At 33.1% G+C, this 27,615-nt stretch overlaps 1 protein-coding gene across 3 annotated transcripts in view; it reads right to left on the bottom strand.

Annotated features, from left to right (window-relative positions):
- Positions 1 to 27,615, bottom strand: part of LOC143233981 (secretin receptor-like) — a 105,259-nt gene that overhangs the window by 10,941 nt on the left and 66,703 nt on the right. For 2 of the 3 annotated variants that reach the window (XM_076470938.1, XM_076470939.1), the window contains 8 exons: positions 23,163 to 23,287; positions 18,182 to 18,276; positions 16,626 to 16,791; positions 13,425 to 13,581; positions 12,328 to 12,388; positions 11,652 to 11,721; positions 2,538 to 2,626; positions 37 to 181 (listed from right to left, as the gene is read on the bottom strand). In XM_076470938.1, the coding sequence (XP_076327053.1) occupies positions 37 to 181; positions 2,538 to 2,626; positions 11,652 to 11,721; positions 12,328 to 12,388; positions 13,425 to 13,581; positions 16,626 to 16,791; positions 18,182 to 18,276; positions 23,163 to 23,287 (908 nt within the window). The remainder of the gene's footprint in view (positions 1 to 36; positions 182 to 2,537; positions 2,627 to 11,651; positions 11,722 to 12,327; positions 12,389 to 13,424; positions 13,582 to 16,625; positions 16,792 to 18,181; positions 18,277 to 23,162; positions 23,288 to 27,615) is intronic. The other variant, XM_076470940.1, reaches the window with a different exon arrangement.

Here is a 27,615-nt window from a genome sequence, read left to right as displayed (position 1 = left end):
GTAGTTTGCATATAATTTTCTAATGCTAAGCCTAACCTGAAAAGATGAGAAGAACTGGTCAGTGTAGAGCCATACAATTTCCACTATTCTACTAACATCTGCAGCCAATGACATTCCTAAAAGAAGTGCATAATGGACCCCAAACAGTGGTACCAGCACCAATGTAGATTTAAACCACTTTCTAGAAAAGAAAATTGCACTGTAAATAAGAACGGTGTCTGGCTTACAAATAAAAGTTAATGAGTCAAGTACTCAAACACATTTACTGTCTAAGAAACAAAGCGAGAAGCCATTTTTATTTCTTAACGTTTTCTCCAGTTCAATACTTCTTTAAGTATAGATTTTTTTTTCAGTCCAGTGAAAAAATTTCAACAAAAATGAAAATAAGCAACATTGAAAGAAAACTGTTCATATCTGTATCTTTTCTTATTTTGGCAATTTTACCATATCTTACCATATCTTTTACCAATTTAACCATATCTTATTTTACCATTTTTGCAATTTCAGAGAAAACAAATGTTCTAGGATTTTCTAGGCTTCCTATAACTTTAAGAAGTAAATTTGTGTTTAGCTTAGTGACTTATGTAAGACCAAGTTTGGAGTTATAATGATATATCCAATTCGAGACTTATGTAAGACCAATGCCATATCATCTCAGTTTTTCCTGCTCAATGTGAAAATGAATAGATTAATGCTCTACTAAAGTAAATTAACTATTAATGTAACGCCCGGTATGGCCAGGTGGGTTAAGGCGTGCGACTCGTAATCTGAAGGAAGCTGGTTCGTATCCCTGTCGCACCAAACATGCTCGCCTTTTGAGCCGTGAGGGCATTATAATGTGACAGGCAATCTCACCATTCGTTGGTATAAGAGTAGCCAAAGAATTGGCAGTAATGACTAGCTGCCTTCCTGCTAAATTTGGGACGGCTAGCACAGATAGCCCTCGAATAGCTTTGCGCGAAATTCAAAAACAAACAAACGTTGACGTAACGACATATATCGGGAACATTAAAGCAATATATTGCCAAGTTATTTATAAATAAAAAAAACATGTTAAAAACCATCAATAAATAAAATAGGATATCAAATTTTGGTAACTTAGCTTGAGAATGTCATATCAACTATGATCGCTTATCCTGATTTACGAGTTCTTCTCCTGCGACTGGTATAATAACATAATTAAAACTGTAGTCATGGCCTAGCGCGTAAGGCGTGCGACTCGTAATCCGAGGGTCGCGGGTTCGCGCCCGTGTCGCGCTAAACATGCTCGCCCTCCTAGCCGTGGGGGCGTTATAATGTGACGGTCAATCCCACTATTCGTTGGTAAAAGAGTAGCCCAAGAGTTGGCGGTGGGTGGTGATGACTAGCTGCCTTCCCTCTAGTCTTACACTGCTAAATTAGGGACGGCTAGCACAGATAGCCCTCGAGTAGCTTTGTGCGAAATTCCAAAAACAAACAAACAAGCAAACAAACTGTAGTCCACACATCCTCCATTCTGTAAAGTTGTAAGTTTTTACACCGGTATATAAAAAAAATGCTGTTTACATAAATCAGAATGTGGTTTACTGGTCAAATTATAAAAAATGAGAATCTTAGATTCCGTAGTTCGAATCCTGTTGCAGCAACAAAATACTTAAATAATCGCACTTTGAACCTTTGGCACGTTATAAGAGTGACAGTAAAATCCATCTATTTGTTCTGGTAAGAGTCGTTCAAGAGTTAGCACTAGATTATACAGACTTAGTGCTTTTTGTCTAGTCTACATGCTAAAGAAAAAAGGTGGGGGCAGCGTGGTATAGTGTCTAGTGCTTTGAGTTGTGGTCGACAAGTTGTGGGTTGGAGGATATTTTGGAACATATCGTGTTCTTGAGCAAGGCACTTCACTCCAGTTATTTCAACTTACACAGCTATATAATGAGTATCAGTGGTAATTTAGATGAACTACGATAAACAAAAGTTCTCCATACATGGAGAATGCGCAATCATTTTCATTTGATAGTGCCACAGAAAACAGCATTTACATACCTCCATCTTTATAGACCTTTCAAAGGAGCGACAAAGATTCCCTTACTTAGTTATCTACATAGATTAAGAGAGAATGTGTATCAATTTACCACTATTAGATGGAAGTAGATCGTAATATAACAACGATTTTCTCTACAAATTCTAAGCTATGTTTACTAAATTGACATCTCTAACACATTAAGTAAACCTCAGACAGTAATCAGTCAGTGGATAAGTCTTAGTAGTCATTCATTATTTTGTCAGAAACACTATAACAGAAAGCTGTCCCGCTTACAAACATTCCATATATTCAATTATACGACTTATTTAACTAAACAAATATAATAAGACAACAAACGACTTTTTTTTTAGTTCGGATTTCTTTTTAGGTATCTTCTGTAAGAGATATAACTGACTATTGTTATTTTAACAAGTAGTACCTTAGCAAGTAAAATGATTTTAGTAAGTAAAATTAAAATAAAAAACTATTTATAAAAAGTTATTTTATAATAAATTGTAAATACTGATATCACCTGTAACGATACCGGCGAACTTGGGAAGTTTGAGAAAACATCTTCAAATACAAAACACGTGTTATGTTGATAAAGAAGAAAAAATTCACCTGGAAGCAAAAAATAATATTTTTTTAGTATTTAATGAAACAAAAATATTAAGAAAAGACGTGTAATATATATATATGAAAAAAGTGCAAAGATGGTGATTAGTGAAGAGTTAACGTTTAGTTTGAATGGCGATGCAAATCCTGTCATATTTTTCCTCGTGAAGTTACGTAACTGTTTTGTTGTTATAGATTACCTTTAATTTTTACATATCAATGTTTGTAAATGCTTTCAATCACAAATGTAGATTTGTAGCAAAGTGGATGAGATTTTGTGACCATTGATTAAAGTTCTTAAAGCCAAATACTAACTAGTGATAACTAGTGTAACATACTGATATATTTTGTGACCATTGATCAAAGAGTTCTTAAAGCCAAATACGACCGTGATAATTAGTGCAACATACTGATATTTTTTTTTTTCTAATTGGCGTTAATACGATTCAACTAACACTGTTCTTGAAGTTTAATCTTTGCCAGTATGTGTTAATTAAAAAAATAAATTAACACAGATAATACTGTGAATGACTTGAAACTAAAATGGTTGGCATACTTTTCTGAATATTTTTCTTGTTCCTCAGGGAAATAACATTTGTTTGTTTTTAATTTCGCGCAAAGCTAAACGACATCCATTTGCGTTAACCATATCTAATTTAGTAGTGTAAGACTAGAAGGAGGGCAGATAATCATCACAATATTCCGCCAACTCTTGGGCTACTCTTTTAGCCATGAATAATGGGATTGACCGTCAAATTATAGGCTCCCACGGCTGAAAGAGCGAGCACGTTTGGTGCGATGGGGACTTGAACCCGCCACCCTTAGCTTACGAGTCGAACGCCTTAACCACCTGGCCATGCCAGACTAGGAAAGAACGCAACTCATAAAAATGTTTCAAACTCTACGATAGTTAAGGCCTCCATGGACAAAAATAAATGAACATTTATTAATGGGAGATGGAACATAAACTAATATAAAAATAAACGGTTATTCTTGGGAAATGGAACATAAACTAGAAGATAAATAAACACTTATTCTTGAAAGATGAAACTAAAAGAAGAAACAACTTACATATATTTGTTCTGTGTCTTAAAAAACATTATTTCCAGCGATTTTCTTTTGATAATTCTCAGTGTTCCAGGTCATTTATTTTAATCTTCCAATAAAGCACTTCTGTTCTATGTTTACTTTCCTTTACGATATCCTAGCTGTTTAACTGCACCCCATTGGCACAGTGGTATGTCTGTGGACTTACAACGTTAGAATCTGGGTTTCGATATCTGTGGTAGACAGAGTAAAATGGCCCATTGTGTAGCATTGTGATTAACTTTAAAAAGAAAAACATATTTAACTTCAAACTCTTATATAGGTGTGATTACGTAAAGTAATTAGTTTTCAGTTGTGGTTAGGATTCTATTAGTTGTTCTTTGATCGGTTTATCAATAGAAATCAATCTCTAACAGTATTTGAGAGCTAAGTCTAGAACACGTAGAACACACAACGTAATAACGTGGTAAAGTTTCTATTGCGAAAGTCCAAACTAATATTAAGTTCATTGTGCTCTAACAAAGTAGTCGATAATTAACATTTTGTCCTTGCAAGAATTCAGTCTGTGGTAGAACACTGACACAAATTTTGATGGTATAGGTTCTTTGTCATTTTCATTTCAGAAACACGAGTATTTTGTATTCTTAGAACATGCATCTTGTAGGTATATTTAGAGTAGTTATCATTATTATCTTACATTATGTAGGATGTATGGAACTTTTGTCACTAAATCCTAGTACTCGACCTCTTTCACTATATTTTTCAAAATTTCACACCAAATAAGCCAATCAAAAATTAAATAAATGTTGTAACGTGTGAATATCAATGAGAAATCTTTCATTTTCTCTCAATAAATGAGAGAAAATGACACATTTTGAAAACCTATAAAATTATTGGTCAACTCTTTATTTCTCCTTCAATATCTAACATATTCTCAAATATTATCTTATATCTCTATAAGACTCTTGTAAATTTAGATTTATGTTTTACTTAACAGTTTGCAGCCCACGTACTCCTATTTTCACACTTTGTTCAACTTATTCTGCAATATAGCACACGAGCCTACATTCTATTCAACTTATCGTGCAATACAGCACACGAACTCACATTCTCTTCAACTCATCACACAGTGCTGTGATGTAATATATAGTTCATAATTAGATAAATGATAGAAAGTTTGCGAACTAAATGAAAGCAGTGCGTCAGCTTCAAGATTACATGTTTATCAGCTTAGAGAATCGAAAATCCATTTTAAGTTTGAACACTAAAATACATACAAGCACATACTGGGTTTTTGATTGTTCTACATTTAGGCCAAGAACCTGCATAGGTCAACGTGCATAGTACAAAATCATATGGTTTTAGCACGAGTTTTCATAAAACCGTGTACAATTAGGGAAAATATTTATAGCTGCCGCAAAATATGTTAATAAACTACTACAAAGCAATTACATGCTATTTACAACAATAACTTGATTAACTGTCTCAGGCTCGAAGGAAAGAAATTACCTATAATTATAAACAAGACACATTATCTCTAATAATCCTATTATTAAATTTAGTTTGTATGGTAAATAATCCTGCACCTACAGAATGTCTCAGAAAAAACAAATGTTCTCGAAAAGCCATAAATTGTGTTTTAGAAGCTTGTTTACACTAAAGAACAAAGCTAGAAGAGGGACCATCTCTACTCTGCCCACCACAATTATCGAAACCTGGTTTATAGCACTGAAGTCCGTAGACACATCGCTCTCCCACCGTGGTTGAAATTTCACAAGTTTCAATAAAAGCAACGCAAAAAATAGCTCGAAATTCCTGTTTCTACAAAGGCGCTGTTTTTTTTACTTAATTATTAGTAATATAAACAGAAATATCTTAATATCAAAAGATGATAAGCAATAAAATTACTTGTGATCTCATGTAATTCTCAACAATATTTTATTTCACACTTTGTGAGTGAGGTTGAAACTACAACGGAATAAATATTATTTATATTAATAAATACAATATTACTACATTTTTTGATTAGTCTTTAATTGTTAGGAATATCATTAGATACTAAAATAAAATTAAACGCTCCTTTTCTTTTCGTTCTTCTTAGATTTTGCAAAAACATTTTACAAATTTGGTAGATTTACGAAGTTTGATAAACTTCCCAGCCACTTTTAATAGCATCTAAACATCACTTATTTTACATAATAAATAAAACTTGATTAAAAACATTATTAAAATAACGTGCATAAGTTTTGTTTTCTTTTTAAATTATATTTCTTGTCCCAAGAAACATGCCCGTCCTTTCAGCCAAGTGGGTGTTAAAGCATGACGATCAATCCCACTATTTATTAGTAAAAGAGTAGCCCAGGAGACAGTGGAAAGTGATGATGACTACTTGCATTCCCTCCAGTGTTACACTATTAAATTAGAAACGGCTAGCCCGGATATCCCTCATGTAACTTTGAGCGAAATTCAAAACAAAACCATTACTTCTATATAAACAAATGTGAGATGTATCTATACTTCACTAGATAACAATATTAACCTGAATATGACTTTACGTGTTTAAATAGTAAACATTAAACGGCTCTTTTTATCATTTTTAACTTTATAAATAATTTATATAAAGTATTATAAGTTACACCTTATTATTTTACCGCCCTTCAGTGGCACAACGATACGTCTACGGGCACGCATTGCTAAAAACCAGGTTTCTACACCCGTAATAAACAGAGCACAGACAACCCATTGCATAGCTTTGTGCTTAATTACAAACAAACAAACTATTATTTTACCATTAACAAACAGGTTCGGTATGGCTAGGTGGTTAAGGCACTGGACTCGTAATCTGAGGGTCACGGGTTCCAATCACCGTTACACCAAACATACTCGCCCTATCAGCTATGAGGTTATTATAATGTAACGGTCAATTCCAATTTGCGGGTTCGAATCGGTGTCACACCAAACATGCTCGCCCTTTCAACCGTCGGGTTGTTATGGTGTGACGATCAATCCCGCTATTTCTTAGTAAAAGAGTAGCCTTATTGTTGGCGATGGGTGGTGGTGACTAGTTACCTTCACTCTAGTTTTACACTGCAAATAGCTCTCGTATAGCTTTGCGCGAAATTCAAAAACAAACAAACACAAGAAATGTATACATTATTTATAAGGTTGAAATCTCACCCTGTGGTTTCTTTTGGAGCTGTTACAATTGCTTATAAACTGTTTTACATCACCTAACATCGACCTAGGTAATTTATTAATGTAAAACATAAATAATATATCATCAGACATTTGTATTTATAACTATATTTTCATTACATAACAAATCAGTTTGCAAAACGTTTTCTTTATTTGTATGCGGCATTTTACTTTTGATAAATGTGTTAAAATAACGACCCCCGCTAGTACAGCAGTAAGTCTGCGGATTTACAACACGAACATCACCGCTTCGTGGGTTCAGCAGATAGCCCGCTGCGGCTTTGCTATAAGAAAACACCCACATCCATTAAAATAATAATTTTATTCCAAAGACGGTTTTTATGGGTATTAAAACTTTAGTTAAAATAAAGCTGTAGTTTGGTTTGGTTTGTTTTGAATTTCACGCAAAGCTACACGAGGGCTATCTGTTCTAGCCATTCCTAATTTAGTAGTGTAAGACTAGAAGGAAGGCTAGAATCCATGTCTCCATACCCTGGTGGGCAGAGCACAAATAATCCATTCTGTCACTTTGTTCTTGTTTAATTACAAACAACAAGAAGAATATATTGTTGCTGTTTTACTGAAATTTGCATTTTTATCCGTACCTTTTAAATTTTGTAGAATATGCGTAGTATTATTACCATAATTCATCTTGTATTCAGGTATAATGGTACATCTTTCTAACTAAACCTGTTCATGCTTATATTAACATGTGTTCAGAAGTTAATTATAGTAATAACAGTTGTTATTTACTGCATTTCGCTTTGAACGCTGAAAGTAAAGTAAGGAAAACAAAGCCAGATTTTAGTTCCAGCATTAGTTTCAACTGACTATTAATTTCAAACTGAATGCTCGGTTTCTCACTAAATTTAAGACTCTTGCAAAGTTTATAGAAACATTTATCGTGAGTCGAAACGATTTTCCATATATCTTTCTATTGACAGGAAAAGTTAAATGAGGCTATTATTAATAAATATACTAACTGACGCTCTAATGGCTTTATAATTTGAGTGCATATAGTTGAACTTAATTAAATGTTGGCACTCAATATGGTTTTCTGATTAATCTTTATGTGATTTGAATGTGTCAACTTCTCACAGACAACATTACAATTAAACTAATGTTTACATTTTCAAATGTTGCACAGAAAACTAAAGGACCTGTTCAAAAACATTTAATGCAGCATTAATCTACCAAGAACACTCAGAACAGTATTTAATTGGGTTTAGTCAAGCGATAATGCGTTTGAAGTTTTAAACAGAACTATTACACCGTGTCTTAAGAAGATCCGTTGACTTTTCCTTCAAGAAGGTTGCAATAGAAAAGCAATTTCGAATTATAATTTCAAAATTCATTCAGATTAAGACTCAACTCAGCTGACTGAAGTTTCTTTTATATTCAATGAACCAGTCTGCAGCAGCTCCTACATTGTCCTCTTAAAACAATCGTCATCAACCAACAAGATTAAATCGGTGGATTATTCAGTTGACATGGTTTTATTAAAATCAGTTTCGATTGAAATGTTTAGATAAAGTCCATAAATATTTGACTATTCCCAACATAAAAATCTTCTAACAATTTACATCTATTAAACTGTGAATTAAACGTCCAAAATGTATGGCTTTTAAGGTCGTAACCACAATTAATAAAGGGAAACAAAGCTAATTCTGAGTTACCTGACAAAGTCGCTTTCTTCTCTTTATTAACTTTCCTAAATTCACAGTTTGTGGTTATCGCTTTTTTATCACTTAAAGAAAGGTTTTTAAAATTTTACCAAGATTACTGACCAACTTCTCTTTGTTAATTTCATCTCTTGCACATACATGAGCCACAAAATTTATTTATGAAACATTATTTTAGAACATACAAAAGAAAAGAGCATACGTTGTACTATGTAATACTATCTTGTATTTGAATCCTTTCTCTTACATTACGCCTTGTTCTTTTGCTGCTGTTCAGTTTATCAAAGTAGTACGATGGTAGGATATTCTTTCATATGTCTTGAATTACTCTAAACAATTCACTGTACTTGTTTGACCACTTTTTGACTTTGCACACTTGGCCTAAAAATGTTTATATTGTGACTTTCTATGGACCAAGATATCGTTTTACCTTACCTGTTCTGTGTTTGAAAACGTTATTCTGATGGAAAAGGAATTGTATCCTTGAAAAAAGGACATCATCAACAGAAACATCCTGTTGTTCTTAGCAGTCTCAGTGACATCGGTTTTGTGTAGATCGCCAACACCATTTGTTTGAATGTAGCCTAACCTTGTAGTGACAGCTTACCATGCTTCTCTTATAGATGTTGTACTATGAATAAGATGTTGTTTTCTTGTCCACTGTCTAAAAGCTATTGTTGATTTATCCAACTAATTAAAAATTGGATTCATCTGTAAAGCTCTGCTTACTTCAATGGTCATTTAAACTTTTGATTTGGTCACTTCCTCTCGGCAGCAGCTTTTGTGTAGCTACAACTTCACTGAGATCATTTTGTGGTCTTCGAGTAATATTTACGCATTTATCTATACCACGATTGTTGGCAAACTCTATAATCGATCGTCGTCTCTTCTGTAAGAAGAGTTTCGATTTTCTATTTCAACAACTTCTGATACTAACTGCGCTTGTTTCACGTATTCTATACAGATGCCTTTCAGAGGTTCTCCAGAAACACATTGTCTTGCTGAACTTTGTCTTAACCTCTGAAGAGAGGCCCGAGCTACTTCAATTTTTTAGATCTCCTGATTATAACAAAGATACAAAATACTGATACACGAAAATAAAATATGATAATCATTATCCCAAAATAAATGTGAACTTTAATTTGATTATATGATTTATAGCATAATTTGCAGCTCTAAGCTGAAAGTGTGTGCACATTTTGATCTCATTTGGAGGCACATAAAAACAAGTGTCGAAACTTAATAAATGCAGAAAACATACAAACAAGTGTCTGAATTTGAGACTCCCTTTGCTGCCTTGGCCAAACCATCCATCTGTCCCTCCCTCTCTATTGGCCCTACTGTCATGATATTTCAGTCGTTAGAATTATAAATCATAATATTTGCTTACGATACACTTTCTCCTAACTTCATTCCTGAATGATTTCTAATAGGATACATTAATAAACCCGGAGCTATCTAATTGATTTTGTCTCCTTTTATTTCATTCCACGAGCAAGTCAATGCACAGTTTATCTAATGAAATACAATAACCTTCAACCATTGTTTGAAATAGATGTTTGACCAGGCAATATCAGTTCAGGTTCACATCATCATAAAAGCGGTTGTTCATAAAATACCACCAATATTTTCAGTCTTGGCTATAGATGTTTCTTCCAGCGCATTCTAGATAACAAAGTTATCATATTAAAACAATATTTGAACAATATAGATTATCTACAGAAAAGAGAATGTCTAAAACTAACGCATGGTAAGAGTAGTTAACTATTATTTACATGAAATGTAATACTCATGATAACTGTTACATAAAATGTGCAGTTTGACCACCTATAGAAAGGTATTTAGGTGCTAAATTAAATAACTAGGGTTTCCTTTCTTCTCTAGTAGTTATAAATGAAGATTGAGTTTTTCAAATTCTTTGCAAAGTTACCTTAAAACGTCAACCTGATTTTGCAAAATTACTTGTATATTTTTTCCAGATTGAGCAAAAATAACTTGGAACAGGATGTTCCAGAACTTCTCCTCTTTTTATGGACATGTTTGTTTATATAGAATCATGAATTAAGGTTAAAGTGTATCTCAAGACGACTGGTATTGGTATTAAAACTTTTATTAAATATTATTATTTGATTTTAATAAAACTTTTAGTACCCATACCAGTCGTCTTAAGATACATTTTTACTTCAAGTGGGTTTCTCGTCAAAAATCAGTTAAAGTTACCCGAATGAACCAATAAAGAGCATCAAGGACAATATAATATACTAAATAAACTATAAGCTTCGTCACTTTACTATTGTTTATTTCATGGTTTCCTTTGAATCTGGGGCGAAGGACACTAGTATAACCAGGATATTACCCAAAATGCATAGAACCAAAATGCTTTATTCGTAGAAGATTTCTGAAGAACACAAGTTAAATAACAGTTTATTTCAGTTTTCACTTAAAACGTCATCGATATTTTTATAAAAGAGAAGTGTAAATGATGTGTACAAAAATATCTACATTTCATAATCATCATGAAACGAATTTATTAATAATATAAATTTGGTTAATGGAAAAAATAAAAACTAATACAAAAATACAATACACTATATTCAACCAGCACTTATATTGAAGGGTAACGTAAATCGATATATTTGTAACTGAAAAATTCATAAAAAAATCAGGCAGCCCAGGCATGGTCAGGTGTTTAAGGCACTCAACTCGTAATCTGAGAATCCTGGGTTCAAATCCCTCTCATACCAAACATTCTCGCCCTTTTAGCCTTGCGGATGTTATAATGTGACGATCAATCCCATTATTCGTTGCTAAAAATATCCCAAGATTTGACGGTGGATGGTGATAACCAGCTGTCTTTTCTCTAGTCTTACACTACTAAATTAGGGACGGCTATTTGCTTTGTGCGAAATTCAAATACAAACAAAAAGAAATCGGTCAGACACAAAACGAAGAAAAAGTACCAAATGAAATCTTAACAACTGTGAAATAAAACGAAATTAAGTGACTTACTTTCCTAAAATACTAATGGAAACTCTCTCCCATTGACTTATTTGGTAAAGTCAACTCACGCAATTGAATACTACAGATGACCAAGAGTATATACTTACAACAATAAAAGCTGTGATTGGTGCACGAATGATCCAGAAATAGGCTTGATTCTCATGAGTCGTCCAACATCTAAAAATAATAATGAAATAATAATATTTAATTACGATTTGTATAGTTTTCAAAACTTTTTACAACTTAGTAAAATGTATGTTTATTAGATTTGATTTTAATTACTCGAATAAGTTTCGGGTTAACTCGATGGGTGAATGTCTCAAAAAAATATCAGTACTCAGTTTGAAAACCATTTACAACTTAGTAAACCGTGTGTTTATCAGATTTAGTTTCAATTACTCGGATACGTCTAGAGCCAACTCATATGGTCGAATGTATGAAAAGTAACATACATAAAATACATTACTCAGTTTCCAAACCTGCGTAAACAAGAATTCAATCATTAATTCTTTGAAAAAAGTAAATTACTGTGTTTGATTTTGTAGTAGTTGTCTTTTTTGTATAACAATTTATTTACAGTATTAAATCAAGAAAACGTGGACTAGAAAACGTGTTTTAGGTAGAACTCCAAAACAACCGGATTCAGCTAAAATATCCTAACAATAGCTTAAAGGCATTCGTCGATCCCAGAAAATCTTTTATATATCTTTGTTTAAAAACGTCCAATAGACACAGATAGGAAAATGCGAGTCAAACTCAATATCTTATAAATGAATCACTCACAGCGTGTCTTCCAACATGACTCTCACAACCACCCAAGAGATGATAAACGGAACAGGTAGGCCTGCAAGAAAACGCCAACTTCCCAATAAGAGAAGATAATTTTATATAAATAACAAAATAATGGCTGAAATACATTACTGTAAATTATTTCAACACAGAAATGACGCAGAATTATTGAAGAAATGGTTTTGAATTACAAAATAATATTTTTGCGTGTGTGTGATACAAACGAAAAATAATACGTTACTAAAACTAATTTAGATAATTCTGTGAAGAAGATATGCTCGAAAACCGTTTTCACCAGTCCATTGTGGTGAAGTATAGGAAGTAGGTAAACACCACTCCAGAGTGTGTGTGTTTGTAGCAAAGCCACATTGGATTATCTGCTCTGTCTACCGAGGAGAATCGAGCCTTTGGTTTTAGAGTTCAAAATCCGAAGACTTTGCCGTTGTCCCCTTTCTAGAAATGTTAGATTATGGGTTCAGGGTTTTCAATGTACAACTACTCCGATGGTAAAAAATATGTCTTATAGTATTCAAATATTACGTATTTTAAAAAAAAAGATATATCACCCTGACATTCCATACTCAATATTATTATGCGAGTATGAATCCTTACATACGTTTCAACAACTTTTTGAAGTATTATAAAAAAAAAATTATTGTCAATTCCTCCGCGTTAGGGTCAGTAATTTCTCATCATTTATCTCTATCAGATAATGATGAACTAAATCGTGTTTCTTTTTCGAAAATACAAAATAAAGAATATGCAATGTATTATCACAACTACTCATTTTTGCTACCTAATCCCTAGATTGTTTAAAAACCATATTGATTTGACAATATTCACATCCATGCAATCACTTCTTTAAGGCTTAACTATTAATGAAATATTTAATATCATGATTTGATTATTTTATACTGTGCTAAATGTCTAGTAGCCAAAATGGTCTTATAATATTAACTAGGTTATAAGCATTACTAATTACGATGTCGTATGAAGTACTGAAACAATATTTGTAAATCATGATCAACACGTGTATTGTATGGTTTAATGAAATGTAGAGAACGAACGAAATGACAGCAACAGAAACTTACCCCAACCCATAAAAATGTACTTAAGTATTCCACTAGTGTCGGTAAACATAGCTTGAAACACAAGTTTGTGTAGGTACAATCCTTCCATAAGTATCCAGCAGTAGTTTGCCATCATAGAATAATGCCAGAAACTGGTAAATATTTTGCAGTCGACATTCTGAAAGACACAGAAGTATTGACACCTTATTCGTAAATATCGCTAGCTTCAACTTCATAAGCTAATTTCATAATAATAACTTAATGTTAGTTCGGCACTACGTTAATTCCAATATCGGAGTAGGTAAACGACACTGTGATTCAATTTAAATTAAACACTACGATTGTGTTATTCAAGTCATGTTGAAAACACTTCCACTTGTGAAGATAGTCAACAACATGAACCATGTCGTGTTAATACAACCGTTTTGTCAGCAGCAAGATCAATCTTATGTTAATATTACCATCGTGTGTACAGGCGTTCAGCGGCGTAATAAGTGTAACGTAAGCGACAAATTCCTTTCGTGGATTATTTTTTCCTATATAGTTTCTTTAAGGCAGAATAATACAAAAAGACTTCAAATTTTCAACATAAAAACTGAAAAAAACAATTAAAAGAAACTTTACAATGGTTACAAAACATGGTGAAATGACACGTTAAATCAATTTCAAAGCAGGAGTTGTAATATTTCTCTACAATTTAATACCACACGCACAATATTTGAAACAGAAAACATATTCCAGTATTCTGAAACTACAACTTTTATTTTATGTATCAGTGACCAGTAAAAAACGATATGTTATGAAGTGTTATATTCAGGAATAAACTTGTCTATAACAGTTTTATTTCTTAAAACTCTTTTAACTACAATTGTTTTTATCTTATCACTTTGTTACTTATCTAGATAATACTTTCCTACTCTTATTTCTTATTTTTCTTGACACACATTGAAAATTCCAGAATAATAAGAAAATTAATTTATCTTCATATTTTCTTTCACACTTCGGTATATAATATTGTTCTTAATAATTATCACGTCTTTTCAAGGTTTTTTTTTATCAACTCTTTCTGCTGTTTTTCTTGTGCCTCGCAATTTTAAGTTCCGACTCTCACGTGTCAACCACGTTTATATTCATTTTGAACCATGTTTTTTTCCATTTTGTTGTTAGAAGCCGTTTGCGACTGCTGTAACTTTCGACATACCAGTAAATGGGTCTCCCGATGTAACCTGAATCTTGTTAAATCTTTTTATTGGAATAAACAAGTTTTGTCACTAGAGAATAACTAACTGTCGTCATCAACAGAGCAAGAGTAAAGAAAAATTACTGGATAATAATGAACACTTCATATTCACTCGGTAATGGAAATATATATAAACACAAATTTACAAGCAAATAGTATTAAGTGCGAATGCATAATTTACATTTTTTCTTTATAGATGTCGCACTAGGGAATCTGTATTCGTTTGGTTTGAATTTCGCGCAAAGCTGCACGAGGGCTATCTGCGCTAGCCGTCCCTAATTTAGCAGTGTAAGACAAGAGGGAAGGCAGCTAGTCACCACCATCAACCGCCAACTTTTGGGTTACTCTTTTACCAACAAATAGTGGGATTGATTGTCACATTATAACACCACCACTGCTGAAAGGGCGAGCATGTTTGGTGTGACGGGGATTCGAACCCACAACCCTTGGCTTACGAGTCGAGTGCCTTAGCCACTTGGCCATGTCGGGCTAATAGCTGTATGTAACAGTGAGGAAATAGAATCATCTACCCGTGACAATTTAATCTTAACAGTAACGATAAACAGCTTTTGATTATTGAGAAACAGAGTCACAGACATGTTTGTAATATTTTTTGTTCTTATTTTTCAAGAGTGATTAAAATCCAAATTTTGATACAGTTTTTCACGAATTTTCACGAAATAGTCTTTGTTTTTCTTTACTTGTGTGAAATTAATGGAAACTTTCTAAACATTTTCATCTGGTATTTTATTTCACTTGGAAGTATAACTAAAACATTTTTCATCTTGAGAAATGAATACATTTATTTTTTTTTAGTTAAAAACAATCTGTATCAGTAAGTAGATTGCTGACTTTAAATGAATTTGTAAGACTTGTCGCATTGTCAATATTACGACACTTGAAAAGTTACAGGGGATGAAAGAACTCTAAGTAATGTCTCTTCGTGCACTAGAATATTCATTGCAGTTGTCCCCGCAGACGATGGATGTATGACAAAATCATAAGTACCCTTTGAGATTTGCAGTAAATCAGGGTCTGCTATGTATTAATACCCGTAAGTTGTTAAATTGTACATTCGATCCAATGTGTTCATTTGGCTGTTCTGTCCTTACTATCACGTTATTCTTACGAAGATTCTTAAGTGTATTGTTTAATAATGTTAATTTTAAGATGGATGTCATTTATTACGTTTTCTAAGATAAAGTACGGTAAGCTTCTGTAAAACAGTGAGAGTTTTAAAGATTCTGAGCGATTTATTTCATGGCTATAAAAATAGAAATATGTATCAAGGAATAGTTTTAAACCTAGAACTTATGATAATAAATTACAACTACATTAAAGCCGCTGTGGTAAGAATAATTCTACGATTAATTGTATGAAAACACCATAAAAAACTATTAAATTGGAACAGAATCTGTCTTTAAAGAAAGACAATAACATTACGAACAGCAGTTAGTTAATATTCTCTAGAGTGTTACGACAAACTTAAATGTTTCATTTAAATAAATAGGGTTGAATCAATACTCTCACATCGATATGATACAAATTAATTCAAACTTATGTTTCTTAATATACACATAGTTATAAACATTTTTATCAAAACAGTCTAATGATGTCACGAAAGTACTAATTGCAACGCTTATCGTCTCTTATGTGACGTCATTTTAGTGTCTGACTGACAAACGATACACTACTGTATACTGGTGCGAATAGTTAAACAGAGAATCCCCTTCAGAGTGCTTTTGAAACATTTTCGTGGAAATGACACATTTTACCGTCATTATATTTCCAAATAAATTATGCATAAAATGTTCACTGATTTCTATGTTAATTTACAATTCTTTTTGTTACACCTTATGAAGCTTTTAATTCAGCCAAGTATTCTGAATGAATAAAAGCCTAAACACTTTTTTCTAAATATCTTGTAATTATTTTCCGTAATATTTTTCGTATTAAGTTTAAAAGAATAGACTGAAACTTACATTTTCACTCTCCAAGAAAACCGGAATGTCATATTTGACTATTACGTTACTGCTGAGTCCAACACCAGCTACAAATAGTGCATTTTTTAAAAGAAGCATTAACGCTCTCATTATAAAAGAAATGAACAGTTGAATGTGCAGGTTGTTCCTTGGGCAGCGAAGCCTTCTAGAAATAGAAACTGCGCATGTATGTATAACGATTGATTGCAATGACGTTCATAAAAAACAATGGGAATATATCAGTTAAAGATTATCTCAGGCTGCATAAAATTTCTATTCAGCAATTATTACAAGTGGGATTCGGAGCTTGATCCCAACTTATGGATTTTAACATATTAATTGATAATTAAAACAAATAGATTGAAATAATGTGTGGTGGAAACAAGTTTTTGTTTTTAATCTTATACGGACTAAGGTTTAAAACCAAACTTGTTTTTAAAATGTTTAAAGAGTTGTTTATCATTATGATTACAATAAAAACCAAAATTTCAACATTAAAAATTATGGTGATTAAAAATGATTTAAGAAATATGAATAAATCAGCAAGGATAATTAAAAGTGAATGCAATTATATTTTTATTGTCATGTTATTATTTAACAACTGAGTTATATTTAAGTTAGTTGAGTGTTTTAAGTATTAATAAGTTAATCTTTATAAACATTTTTATATTAAGGAGTTGTGGTAACAATGACAGAGAGAAACATTTTATCTGATTCAAACACAAGTCCAGAATGGCTCACCATGTCATTTTTACAAAAGTTTATATGGGACACTAATTTAAAGCGGTTTAAACATTCGTAAATTTGATTTCGCCGAAATGGGCATAATCATATAACAATTACAGGTTGTATTGCTCGTTTAATCTAGCCGAAATCAACGGTAATAAATGTGAGTAGATTACCGATTCTTACGTTACGGGATAAAACAAAAAAATATCTGAAGTCAGTAACGACAAAGATATCAATATGCCATAAGTTACTTGTTGAATTGTCCACAAATAAAAGAAGGAATTTAATAACGCAAACGACATCTATGCAGCTTAAGTTACAAACTTGACTTAGCGAGTTATAAAATAAAGTTGCTCTTGTTGTTTGGAATTAAGCACAAAGCTACACAATGGGCTATCTGTGCTTTGCCCACCACGGGTATCAAAACCTGGATTTTAGCGCTTAAGTCCGCAGACATACCGCTGAGCCGCTGGGGGGCATAAAATAAGGAAAATAATTAGGATAATAATTTAATCTTCCTTGATATACAAGAAAAGAACAAAATTAATAGCAGAAAAAAAACGTTATTCAATTTACACGATAAGGTGAATAACTCTGGCATCAATAATAATAATAATAAATGTTTGAATTATTTAACTTAGCGACACGAAATTATGAAAATATGTAACGTAAAGGATATTATTATTTTCACGTCAACAATAATCCAGAATTAAGAGATTAAAAATAGAAATGAATATACGTTGGTTTAATTTGAGGAATACAGTTTAAAATGTTGCTAAAGATATAAGGAGATTTCAAAAGTTAAACTCTGAATATGACATACTTACCTGGCTAAAGCGAGAATCAGAAGCGCTACAATAAGCGTCGACAAAGATACAATATATCCAGTTTTGGAAATAAGTTTAATTGTGTGAATATGGTGCTGAAAAAACAAATAAACACAACATTAATTTTGTTCCCCCTTTTTAAAACGTCATGTTATTTGCTTGATGATTTTTTGAATTATCAAAATGCCTCAACAATTCACATTTCCTTTTCTTAATAAAAGATACACACTTCAAAATTGTACACTGTTGTTTCACGCTCATAGGTAAGCTTACGATTACTTTATAACAGATGATTCAAAATACAGTATTTTTTCCTAAGTATTTTATGTAACATTCACGATTTCTGATTATTAAGTCACACGTATCGCGTTCTCCAGGTGCGGTTGAGCCGTTGGATTTATATGATTTAGATATATACACGACGGATAAATGTATTTAACATGCAGCAAATTTGGTTTGCTTGGTTTTTTAATTTCAAGGGCTATCTGCGCTAGCTGTTCCTAATTTAGCAGTGTAAGACTAGAGGGAAGGCAACTAGTCATCACCACCACCACTAACTATTGGACAGTTCTTTTACCGTCACATTATAATGCACACATGGCCGAAAGGGCGAGCATGTTTGATGTGACGGGAATTTGAACCATCGACCCTGGGAGTACAAGTCGAGCACCTTAACCATCTGGTTTTGCAGGGCCCATGCAGCAAGACAAGGATCACTTGTTGTTTGTTGTGGTTTACTTTTTTTATTAAAGATACCAAGACGGTAATGCGATTACATGGCTCCATCGATTCTTAAATACATTAATTTGGTGGTGGTATTTGTTTTTTTTATTCTAGTTCTTGATTTGTATGTGTTATAGTTCTTTACTGTACTTATGGGAATAACACTAGATGAAAGCTAATGAAATAAGCTTGTAGAGACTCGTTGACATGTGAATAAAGTGGTTTGTGTCTCTTCCGTGGATAATAACTACATTTTATTCTGTATTAGCAATATGTCAGAGTAGTAATTACACGTGCGGCTGTTTCATCGTAACAAATTATGCTCAAGATGAGAATGATTTTGCTTTTGCTCCTAAAATTGTTGTCCTTCAAGCAGAAATTATTTTTGCCTTTTAAATACAATGATGTCTAGTTTTCGTTACATTCTCTCACTTGTAATCTCTTTGTATAATTCTCAGGGATAAGAGAGAAAAGGTACAATCAGAACTTGCCATGTCATACATTAAAATATATGTCTGTTCTCTCAACACAGGATTTTAAAGACAACAGATATAAACTATCCACAGACGTTTTGCTAGTCGAAACAGCTTATTGCTAGATAAAAGAAAACCCGAGAATTATGTAGAAAATGCCTTAAATATTCTGTTTAATTACAGCTGATAATTTTGCAATACAAATAGTCACTATGAAAATATAAAAACAGTTAGTAAATTTATCAATAATGAGTAAAAAACGTCGAAATTGTTTACATATACAAAAGTGGGAAGCATTTCCTAATCACTTAGAAAAAATATGCGCAAAGTTATAGTTCAATGAACACACACTTGTTATCGTCTCGATTAAATTAATGAACTATAAGATAATTCCGTTGCTCATGGGTGTTAATTAAAGCATTAATAAATAATAATTTACTGTTCATGTCTAATTTTATTAAAACCTCAGAGTAAAGAACACCGCATTATAGATAATAATTAACCCTATCCGTCACATCTTTAGTTCTTTTAACGATTTAACAGAATTTATTTTATTTTCTTTATTCTATGATAGAATAATAGTGAAAGTAGATCCTATTATTTACACAACTATACACTTCCATTTCCTGCAAATGTGTTGTTTTTTTACACTTACGTAAGCATCATTCACAGTAACCTTATCCAACTGATGAACCAAATTTGTAAACCTAGTTAGAAAGATATTTTGAATTAGTTATTCTCGTGTCTTGGTTATTGTTTTAGTTCTGATAAAGATGGCTGGCTCTAACCAGACGTTAACGATACTGCCGTATGTTTTATGCTTTAGATCAAAACCACTTTCGGGTATCAAACGTGTCCACAACGAGAAATGAAAACTTCGTAGACTTACCGCTGTTCCATCGACAGACAATATCGTAAGAAATTGTACTGTTCAAGTAAATAGTTTCTAACCCACTTTCAATTTAGAACTGAACTATAAAATCTAGTAAAGTAATTTTAAAATGTACACATACAACCTGATACACGTAGAAAACTAAGGAATTATTAATCCATCTACAATGGAAGTGGCATTGATGCATTCATTCTGAAATAAAGTGTTTATGGATAAGTTTTTTGTGATATTCATATCAACCGATTTCAAACAAATATGTTTAGAATTTCCCGCAAATCACAGATTCAGGAAATGTTATCCAAAGACTAAGTACAATTAAGTAGAGGGAAGAAACAGACACAAATTAACAAATTAGGTATCTAAAGTTAGTGTATAGTGCCTAATAACTAGATAGGCCGGACTATTTGTTTCGTAGTAACTATACTGACCGCTAGGGTTGAGAGGATATGTTGCTCTCTTCATCTGCACGGAAATAATACAAAAATAACTTTGATTTAGACTCCAAAATCAAAAGTGCAGTATATCAGATTCAAATACTGCAAATGTGACACAGTACCCCAAACAAAAATTTATCGGAAAGGTTTGGTTTGTTTTGAATTTCGTGCAAAGCTAAACCAGGGCTATCTGCGTCCCCAATTTAGCAGTGTAGACTAGAGGGAATGCAGCTAGTCATCACAACCCACCAACTCTTGGGTTATTCTTTTATCAACGAATAGTGGGATTGACTGTCACATTATAAGGCCCCCACGGCTGAAAGGGCGAGCATGTTTGGTGTGATGGGGTTTCGAAACCGCGATCCTCGGATTACAAGTCGAGTGCCTCAAACACCTGGCCATGCCAGACCTTATTGTAAATAAAATCCCTTAAGTTAGATTTGTACACACTTTTGTAACACTCCTTAAGACTGGCTCGTTCCTTTTTCATCATGAACCGACACAGGGGTAAGGTAACAAAATATATATCCAGCCGTTGGAATATGCAACTTGAATGAATTCAACTTTACTTGAATGAAAGGCTTAGTCCAGGTTCACGACCTTTCGACTTCCATTTAATTAAAACGAATGTCGAAACTACATGCAGGACACCTTCATAAAAATTAACCTCAATACATCCAACAACATTTTGATTTTACTTTACTTCTTTGTTCTTCGAGTAGCCGCTACTGTGCTGATTAAAGTTTAGATTGAATATGGTGATTTGCGTGAACCCAAAATAGAAGACTGTAACTCCATTAAGTGATTTGGTGAAGCAGGGCTATCCTAAAACCCAAGAAACACGCCAACAAAGAACCTTGTGAATGCACTATATATTAAGATGAAAAACGACAGAAGCTTTAAACTATGTAAAGCTTAGAATACTAATGATTGGTTAAAGAAAAATAACAGGACTCGCTTCGTAAACACGTGTTATTTGGAAACTACGCACGATTAGTTCTTAACCCTTGTGGTTAATAAAATCCTCAGTAATTTTACGACTATTAAGTAAATATATTTTCTGACTCACATGAATTGTTAAGTCTGAGGAAAGTTTTAAAATAATTTTCTTAAACTATTAAGACTTTAGACTTTTGTATAGAAATCTCTTAATTCACCAAAATTACATCGACCACAAGAGATTTCTGTTATCTAAACGAAGCTTTATCTAATTTTATGGTTAAAATTAGTTAATAAACTATTTCTGATGTTAGTTTCATTATAATTAAACTTCAATGTGTTATTACAAGCTTAAAATTGAAGTGCATTTCGGCCCTTATGAATTAAAAATTCAAATTATTTCAGCACCCCAAATGGTACAGCGACTAGTCTGCGGACTTGTAATATGAGGGTCGCGGGTTCGATTTCCCGTCATATCAAACATGCTCGCTCTTTCAGCTATGGGGGCTTTATAATGTTACGATCAATCCCATTATTAATGAGTAAAAAAAGTAGTCCAAGAGTTGTCGGTGGGTGGTGATGACTAGCTACCTTCCCTCTAGTCTTACACTGCTAAGTAAGGGACGGCTAGCACACATAGCCCTCGTGTGGCTTCGCGCGAAATTCAAAAACAAACAAACAATTTCAGTTAAATATCCAGTAAACTTAAGCTTGGGCTTCATTGTTTTATCTGAAGGTTTTGCGAACGATATAAACAAACCCATAGTAAATACAATAATGTTTAATGTTGTGTTGTTGTTGATTTTTAAGTCATGAAGTGATATTAATTTTTTTTTCCAGGAATTATTGTTACAGTAAGGAAACCATTAATATTCCTTCACTGATATATTCAAAAAGCAAACAAAGTTTTACTGTTCTTTTTTTATTTCTTTATTTCCACTCAGTTTCAACAACAACAACAAAAGTGATCTGTTTATCTATGCTGACGACAGTAGGACTGACTTTTTGAAGATAGTTTAGTTCCTTATCAAGCTACTTAATCCATCGATAACTTAGAGATATGTTTGTGAAGAGAATACCTTAACACTAACAACTGTGAAATGCCGTCTCACTTCGTGTAGCAGAATGAAATTCCTGAACTACTTCTAAGTAAATGAAGCGCATGTTTTGGCAGTGTGTTCAGGGAACAAATATTTTCTCTGCCATTCGAAAATGGTGTAGTAATTGTTAGCTCCATAAAGGTAATGAATATTGTGCCTGTGGTAAACATTACAACCTTCAACAACATAAACTAATATACCGTCCAAAATCTCTTATTAATTTGAAGATTTCTGTACAAACCTTTCTAGTAGTTAATATGTCTTGTCGCAGATCTCTTTGATTCTATGCTATACAACACATGACTTTGATAAGATTAGTAACCACCTGAAGTTAATACTAATTAGGTCAAAGCGCGTATTGTTGAAAAGAAAAATTACTCTCGGTACCATAAATATGCAATAAAACTTATATCTATTTACCTTCAAGTTAGCGTTGTCTGTGTCCGACGTGTCCCACTTGATACACATACTGTAATTAGTCCAGGACACGTTGTCACTATTTTTCCACCAGGTGCCATCTTCAGTGCAGTATTTGGTTGCGTATGCTGAAGATTAGATGTGTTTTAAAACGTATCGTATATGTATACAATTTATGTATTGATATAACCAAGACATTAATGTAACATAATGTGTAGGGACAACAAGGGAGGATGGACCTGTTGGTCCGTATAGGCTATGCCATCGTCTAACCTAAACTAAACGTATTAATCAAAACAAAATAAAGTTAGCCATTAACATTTATATATCTACCAAGCATTGATTTAACCTTACTCAAATATATTGTTTCCACAAGATCCGAAGGCAACCTGTTCCATATACCAACCACCCTATTTGAAAAATAAAATTGTCTTGTCTAATTTTCATTCTGTTGTCCACTGTTCAAGGACTTACAAAACGTTGTGACAAATGAACTACATCTCTATTCCTTGACCTTCTTTAAAACCCTCGAGGATATATTACATTTGTAGATTACATTTGTCACTCGAAAAAAGTGCGTTCGTTATAGAAAGTATTGTCGCGTAATTATACGTATAGAGTCGCTGTTGTTGTTTTGAATTAAGCACAAAACTACTCGATGGGCTATCTGTGCTCTGCCCACCACGGATATCGAAACCCGGATTTTAGCGTTGTACGTCCGCAGACATACCGCTGAGCTACTGGGGGGGGGGGGGCATGTGTATAGGGTCTCACGTAAACACTGCACTAAATAAATTAAGTCATGATGAACAAATTATTAAAAAGAAAACTGTAATTCTACTATTAATTAAAATGGTTTTCGTGTATGTATTTACATAAATATATACATAATGCTTGTTGTTGTTTGTTATTAAGCACAAAGCTATGCAAAGGTGCTCCGCTCACCAGGGGTACCGAAACCCGATTTCTAGCGCTGTAAGTCCGTACATATCGGAATATTAGCGCAAATAGAAATGTGTTGACATTTAAAGATTGTTATATGAAAATTTCCACTCTTTTACGATTAATTAATTACACGTTAGAAAACTCGGAGTAAGCAGCTTTAGGTATTCTGGCGAAGTAGTTATATTTTCTGGAAAAAAGAAAACAGATTTGGTTACGATATTTGATATAAGTTAGGGAAGGTGGAAATAGGGATTTACGTTCAACGTTCGCCTATTACTGCCACTAGGAAAATAAATAAAAAACAAATACGTTAAAATATGCTTGCAAATATAGAAAGAAAAGTAAGAACATTATATGAACACTCTGAAACATAAGATATTCGTCTTGTTTGTAACATAATCTTTGGCTCAGCAAACACATAGAAAAAGAATGAACAGAATTTCCACTATCTACTCCAAACATTTATCAAGTAAAACTCAATGTAAACAAGACCAACAAAAAACATTACATGCCCTGAAAATGAAAGAATAGACGCGTGACAGAGTTATATTTTGTAAATGAAAGAGTGAGTAACAGTAGAATGGGAGGGAAAAATATTTGCTCCCTGGCAATGGTGATTGAGAAGTGAGTTGATACAGGGAGAAAAATCTAGAAACGTGTCGAGATAGAGTATTAGGCTCACGTTTTGTGAAAAAGAACGGATATTTCTGGTGGAATAAATAGGGACCCAAGACAAACTAAGTAGAAGTTAAGTAAATTTAAATAATATATGTCCTGTGATAGGAAATAACGGTACTATTCCAAAAACTTAGACATAAGAAGTTCCGTATGCCAGACTCGTTTCGTGCTTAGCGAAGACAAAACGAAACGCCACGCAAAGTAAACTGGAAAAGAAAAAATGAAAATGCAAGGTTCTGAAATACATCTTGTACATATAGATAAAGACCATACCATTCAAGGGGCACTTTACGTATGCTATACTTGCTCATTTTGATGCTGTGCACATTTTGTTTGTTTTTATTTATTCACATATTGTCAAAAAGAAAATTAACTCTACTTGCGAATAAAAAAGAATGAATGATTTTGAAAGAGAAACCGGATTATAGTTTTTAATTATTGCTTCGCTGAAAAGATTCTTAAAATTATAAACTGCCATAAATTCAATTAATTATGCTGAAATATAACCCATTTTCTGCACCTTTTGTATACGAATCACATAATGAAGAGTAATATGAGTGTCGAGGGTTCGAATCCCCTTCACGCCAAACATCTTGCCATTTTAGTCGTGGGGATGTTATAACGTGATGATCAATCCCACTATTCGTTGGTAAAAGAGTAGCACAGAAGTTAGCGGTGGGTGGTGATGACTAGCTGCCTTCCCTCTAGTCTTACACTGCTAAATTAGAGACGGCTAGCACAGATAGCTCTCATGTAGCTTTGCGCCAAATTCAAAAACAAACAAACATAATAAAGGATTGTTTTTGGTTTTTTTTTAATTTCGCACAAAGCTACTCAAGAGCTATCTGTGCTAGCCGTCCCTAATTTAGCAGTGTAATACAAGAGGGAAGGCAGCTAGTCATCACTACCCACCGCCAACTCTTGGGCTACTCTTTTACCAACGAATAGTGGGATTGACCGTCAAATTATAACGCCCTCACGGCTGAAAGGGGGAAGGTGTTTGGCGCGACGGGGGATGCGAACCCGCGACCCTCAGATTACGGGTCCATAATAAAGGAAAACAATCAAAATGTCTAAATTCAGAACTCTTATCAAGTACTTCAGTAAGATAAGATTTAGTATAAACTACCAGTTACGGCAAATAAAAATGTGTTAGTTCGAGTTTATAAAATTAAAATAAGTTGTTATAAGAATAAGATATGTGTTTTCTTATAGCAAAGCGACATCGAGCTATCTGCTGAGTCCACCGAGGGGAACTGAACCCCTGATTTTAGCATTGTATATCCGCAGACTTACCATTGTACCATCGTGGGAGGCAAGAATAAAACGCGTGTAATGTTTTAGAATAGCTAGAAAACTATATCAGCCGTAAGATTAGCGCATTTGGTTCAGAAATATTCATCTATTCATTGTACTCGTTGGTTATAATTTAAGTTTTGTTTTTTCCCAGCTAGGATTAATGTTGTTTTTATTTTTTTCATAACATGTCGCTTACAGACATTCCAATAAAATTCAAAAGGTACTTTAACAGCCTTCTGACAAAAATCGGTAGCAGTCGACTCTATTTGTGCAAATGAAACGTTTGTTTCAAAGAATGGTTTCAACAACATCTAGTCCATTAATAATATATTGAACACATCTCAACCGTGTGAAAGAGAGCTTTCTAATTCCGCCATATTTGTCCAATGGATTGCCTTATACTTAAGATTAAACTTACATTTTGTCTCGCCTCTATGGAGTACTTTAAAGCTTCCACTTGCAATAAATATTGATATACCACGAATAGCATTTCTATCAAACTGATCTTTCTTTTTATTATTATTGATTTACCATTGCAAATGGAACTTCCTCCATCACTACTTTGCGTCTTATTTTACCATCACTGCTTGAACGTTTTAATGTCTCTTCTGATAAAATATTTCAATAAAGTTTCGTTAAAAACAAAAAAGTTAAGCATTTCACTAATGAAAGAATCAAAGACATTTTTTGGACAAAATAGTTAAAATATTCGACTATAATGTTAACAAAAAACTATCGTAAAGAAATAAATTGTTCAGTTGAGATAATAAAGACCTTTGACAACAAAAAGACTTAAAGGAGCTGTTAAAAATAATTAGTAAAAAACCTCTTGAAAAAAATTAGTTTACAAAACTCTGCTATTTTAACAGATAAAACTATTCTGAAAGCAGTTAAAGAATTAAATCTTCTAAAAAGGAAAAATAAAGTTTAAATGCTTCGACTGAAACTGTGTCATTTACTTCCGGTAAAGAAATGATCGAAAACCAATAATCAAAAATGGCGTAACAATACTGTGAAACAATGATTGAATACTCATATATCCCAATTCATAAGAAAATATGACACATTCTACTTAAAATTAAGGTAAGTGAGGTCTTAGGATATTTATTTTTATCTTTTTCTTTCCAATATGTAACAGTAAGTATTAAAGGGAAGATAATATTGTCTACATCTGTCCAAGCGTCAAGAAAATGAATACACGTTGACTTACCGACTGTAACGCTTTTTTTCGTGGTTGTTCGTTTTTGAATTTTGCGCGTTGCTACAAGAGGGATATCTGAACTAGCCTTTCCTAATTTTTGCGGTGTAAGATTAGATGGAAGGCAGATAGTCATCACCATCCATTGCCAATCCTGTGCTACTCATTTACCAACAAATAGTGGGATTGACCGTCACATTATAACGCTCCCACGGCTGAAAGAGCAAGCATGTCTGGTATGACGGGGGATTCGAACCCGAGACCCTCAGATAACATGTAGAGTGTATTAACCAACTGAGCATGCCCATGCCGGGCCTGTTGTTGAAAGTGAAAACA

This window comes from Tachypleus tridentatus, chromosome 12, assembly GCF_004210375.1.
Source record: "Tachypleus tridentatus isolate NWPU-2018 chromosome 12, ASM421037v1, whole genome shotgun sequence".
Classification (NCBI taxonomy): domain Eukaryota; kingdom Metazoa; phylum Arthropoda; class Merostomata; order Xiphosura; family Limulidae; genus Tachypleus; species Tachypleus tridentatus.
This window is presented reverse-complemented; position numbering and strand designations above follow the sequence as displayed.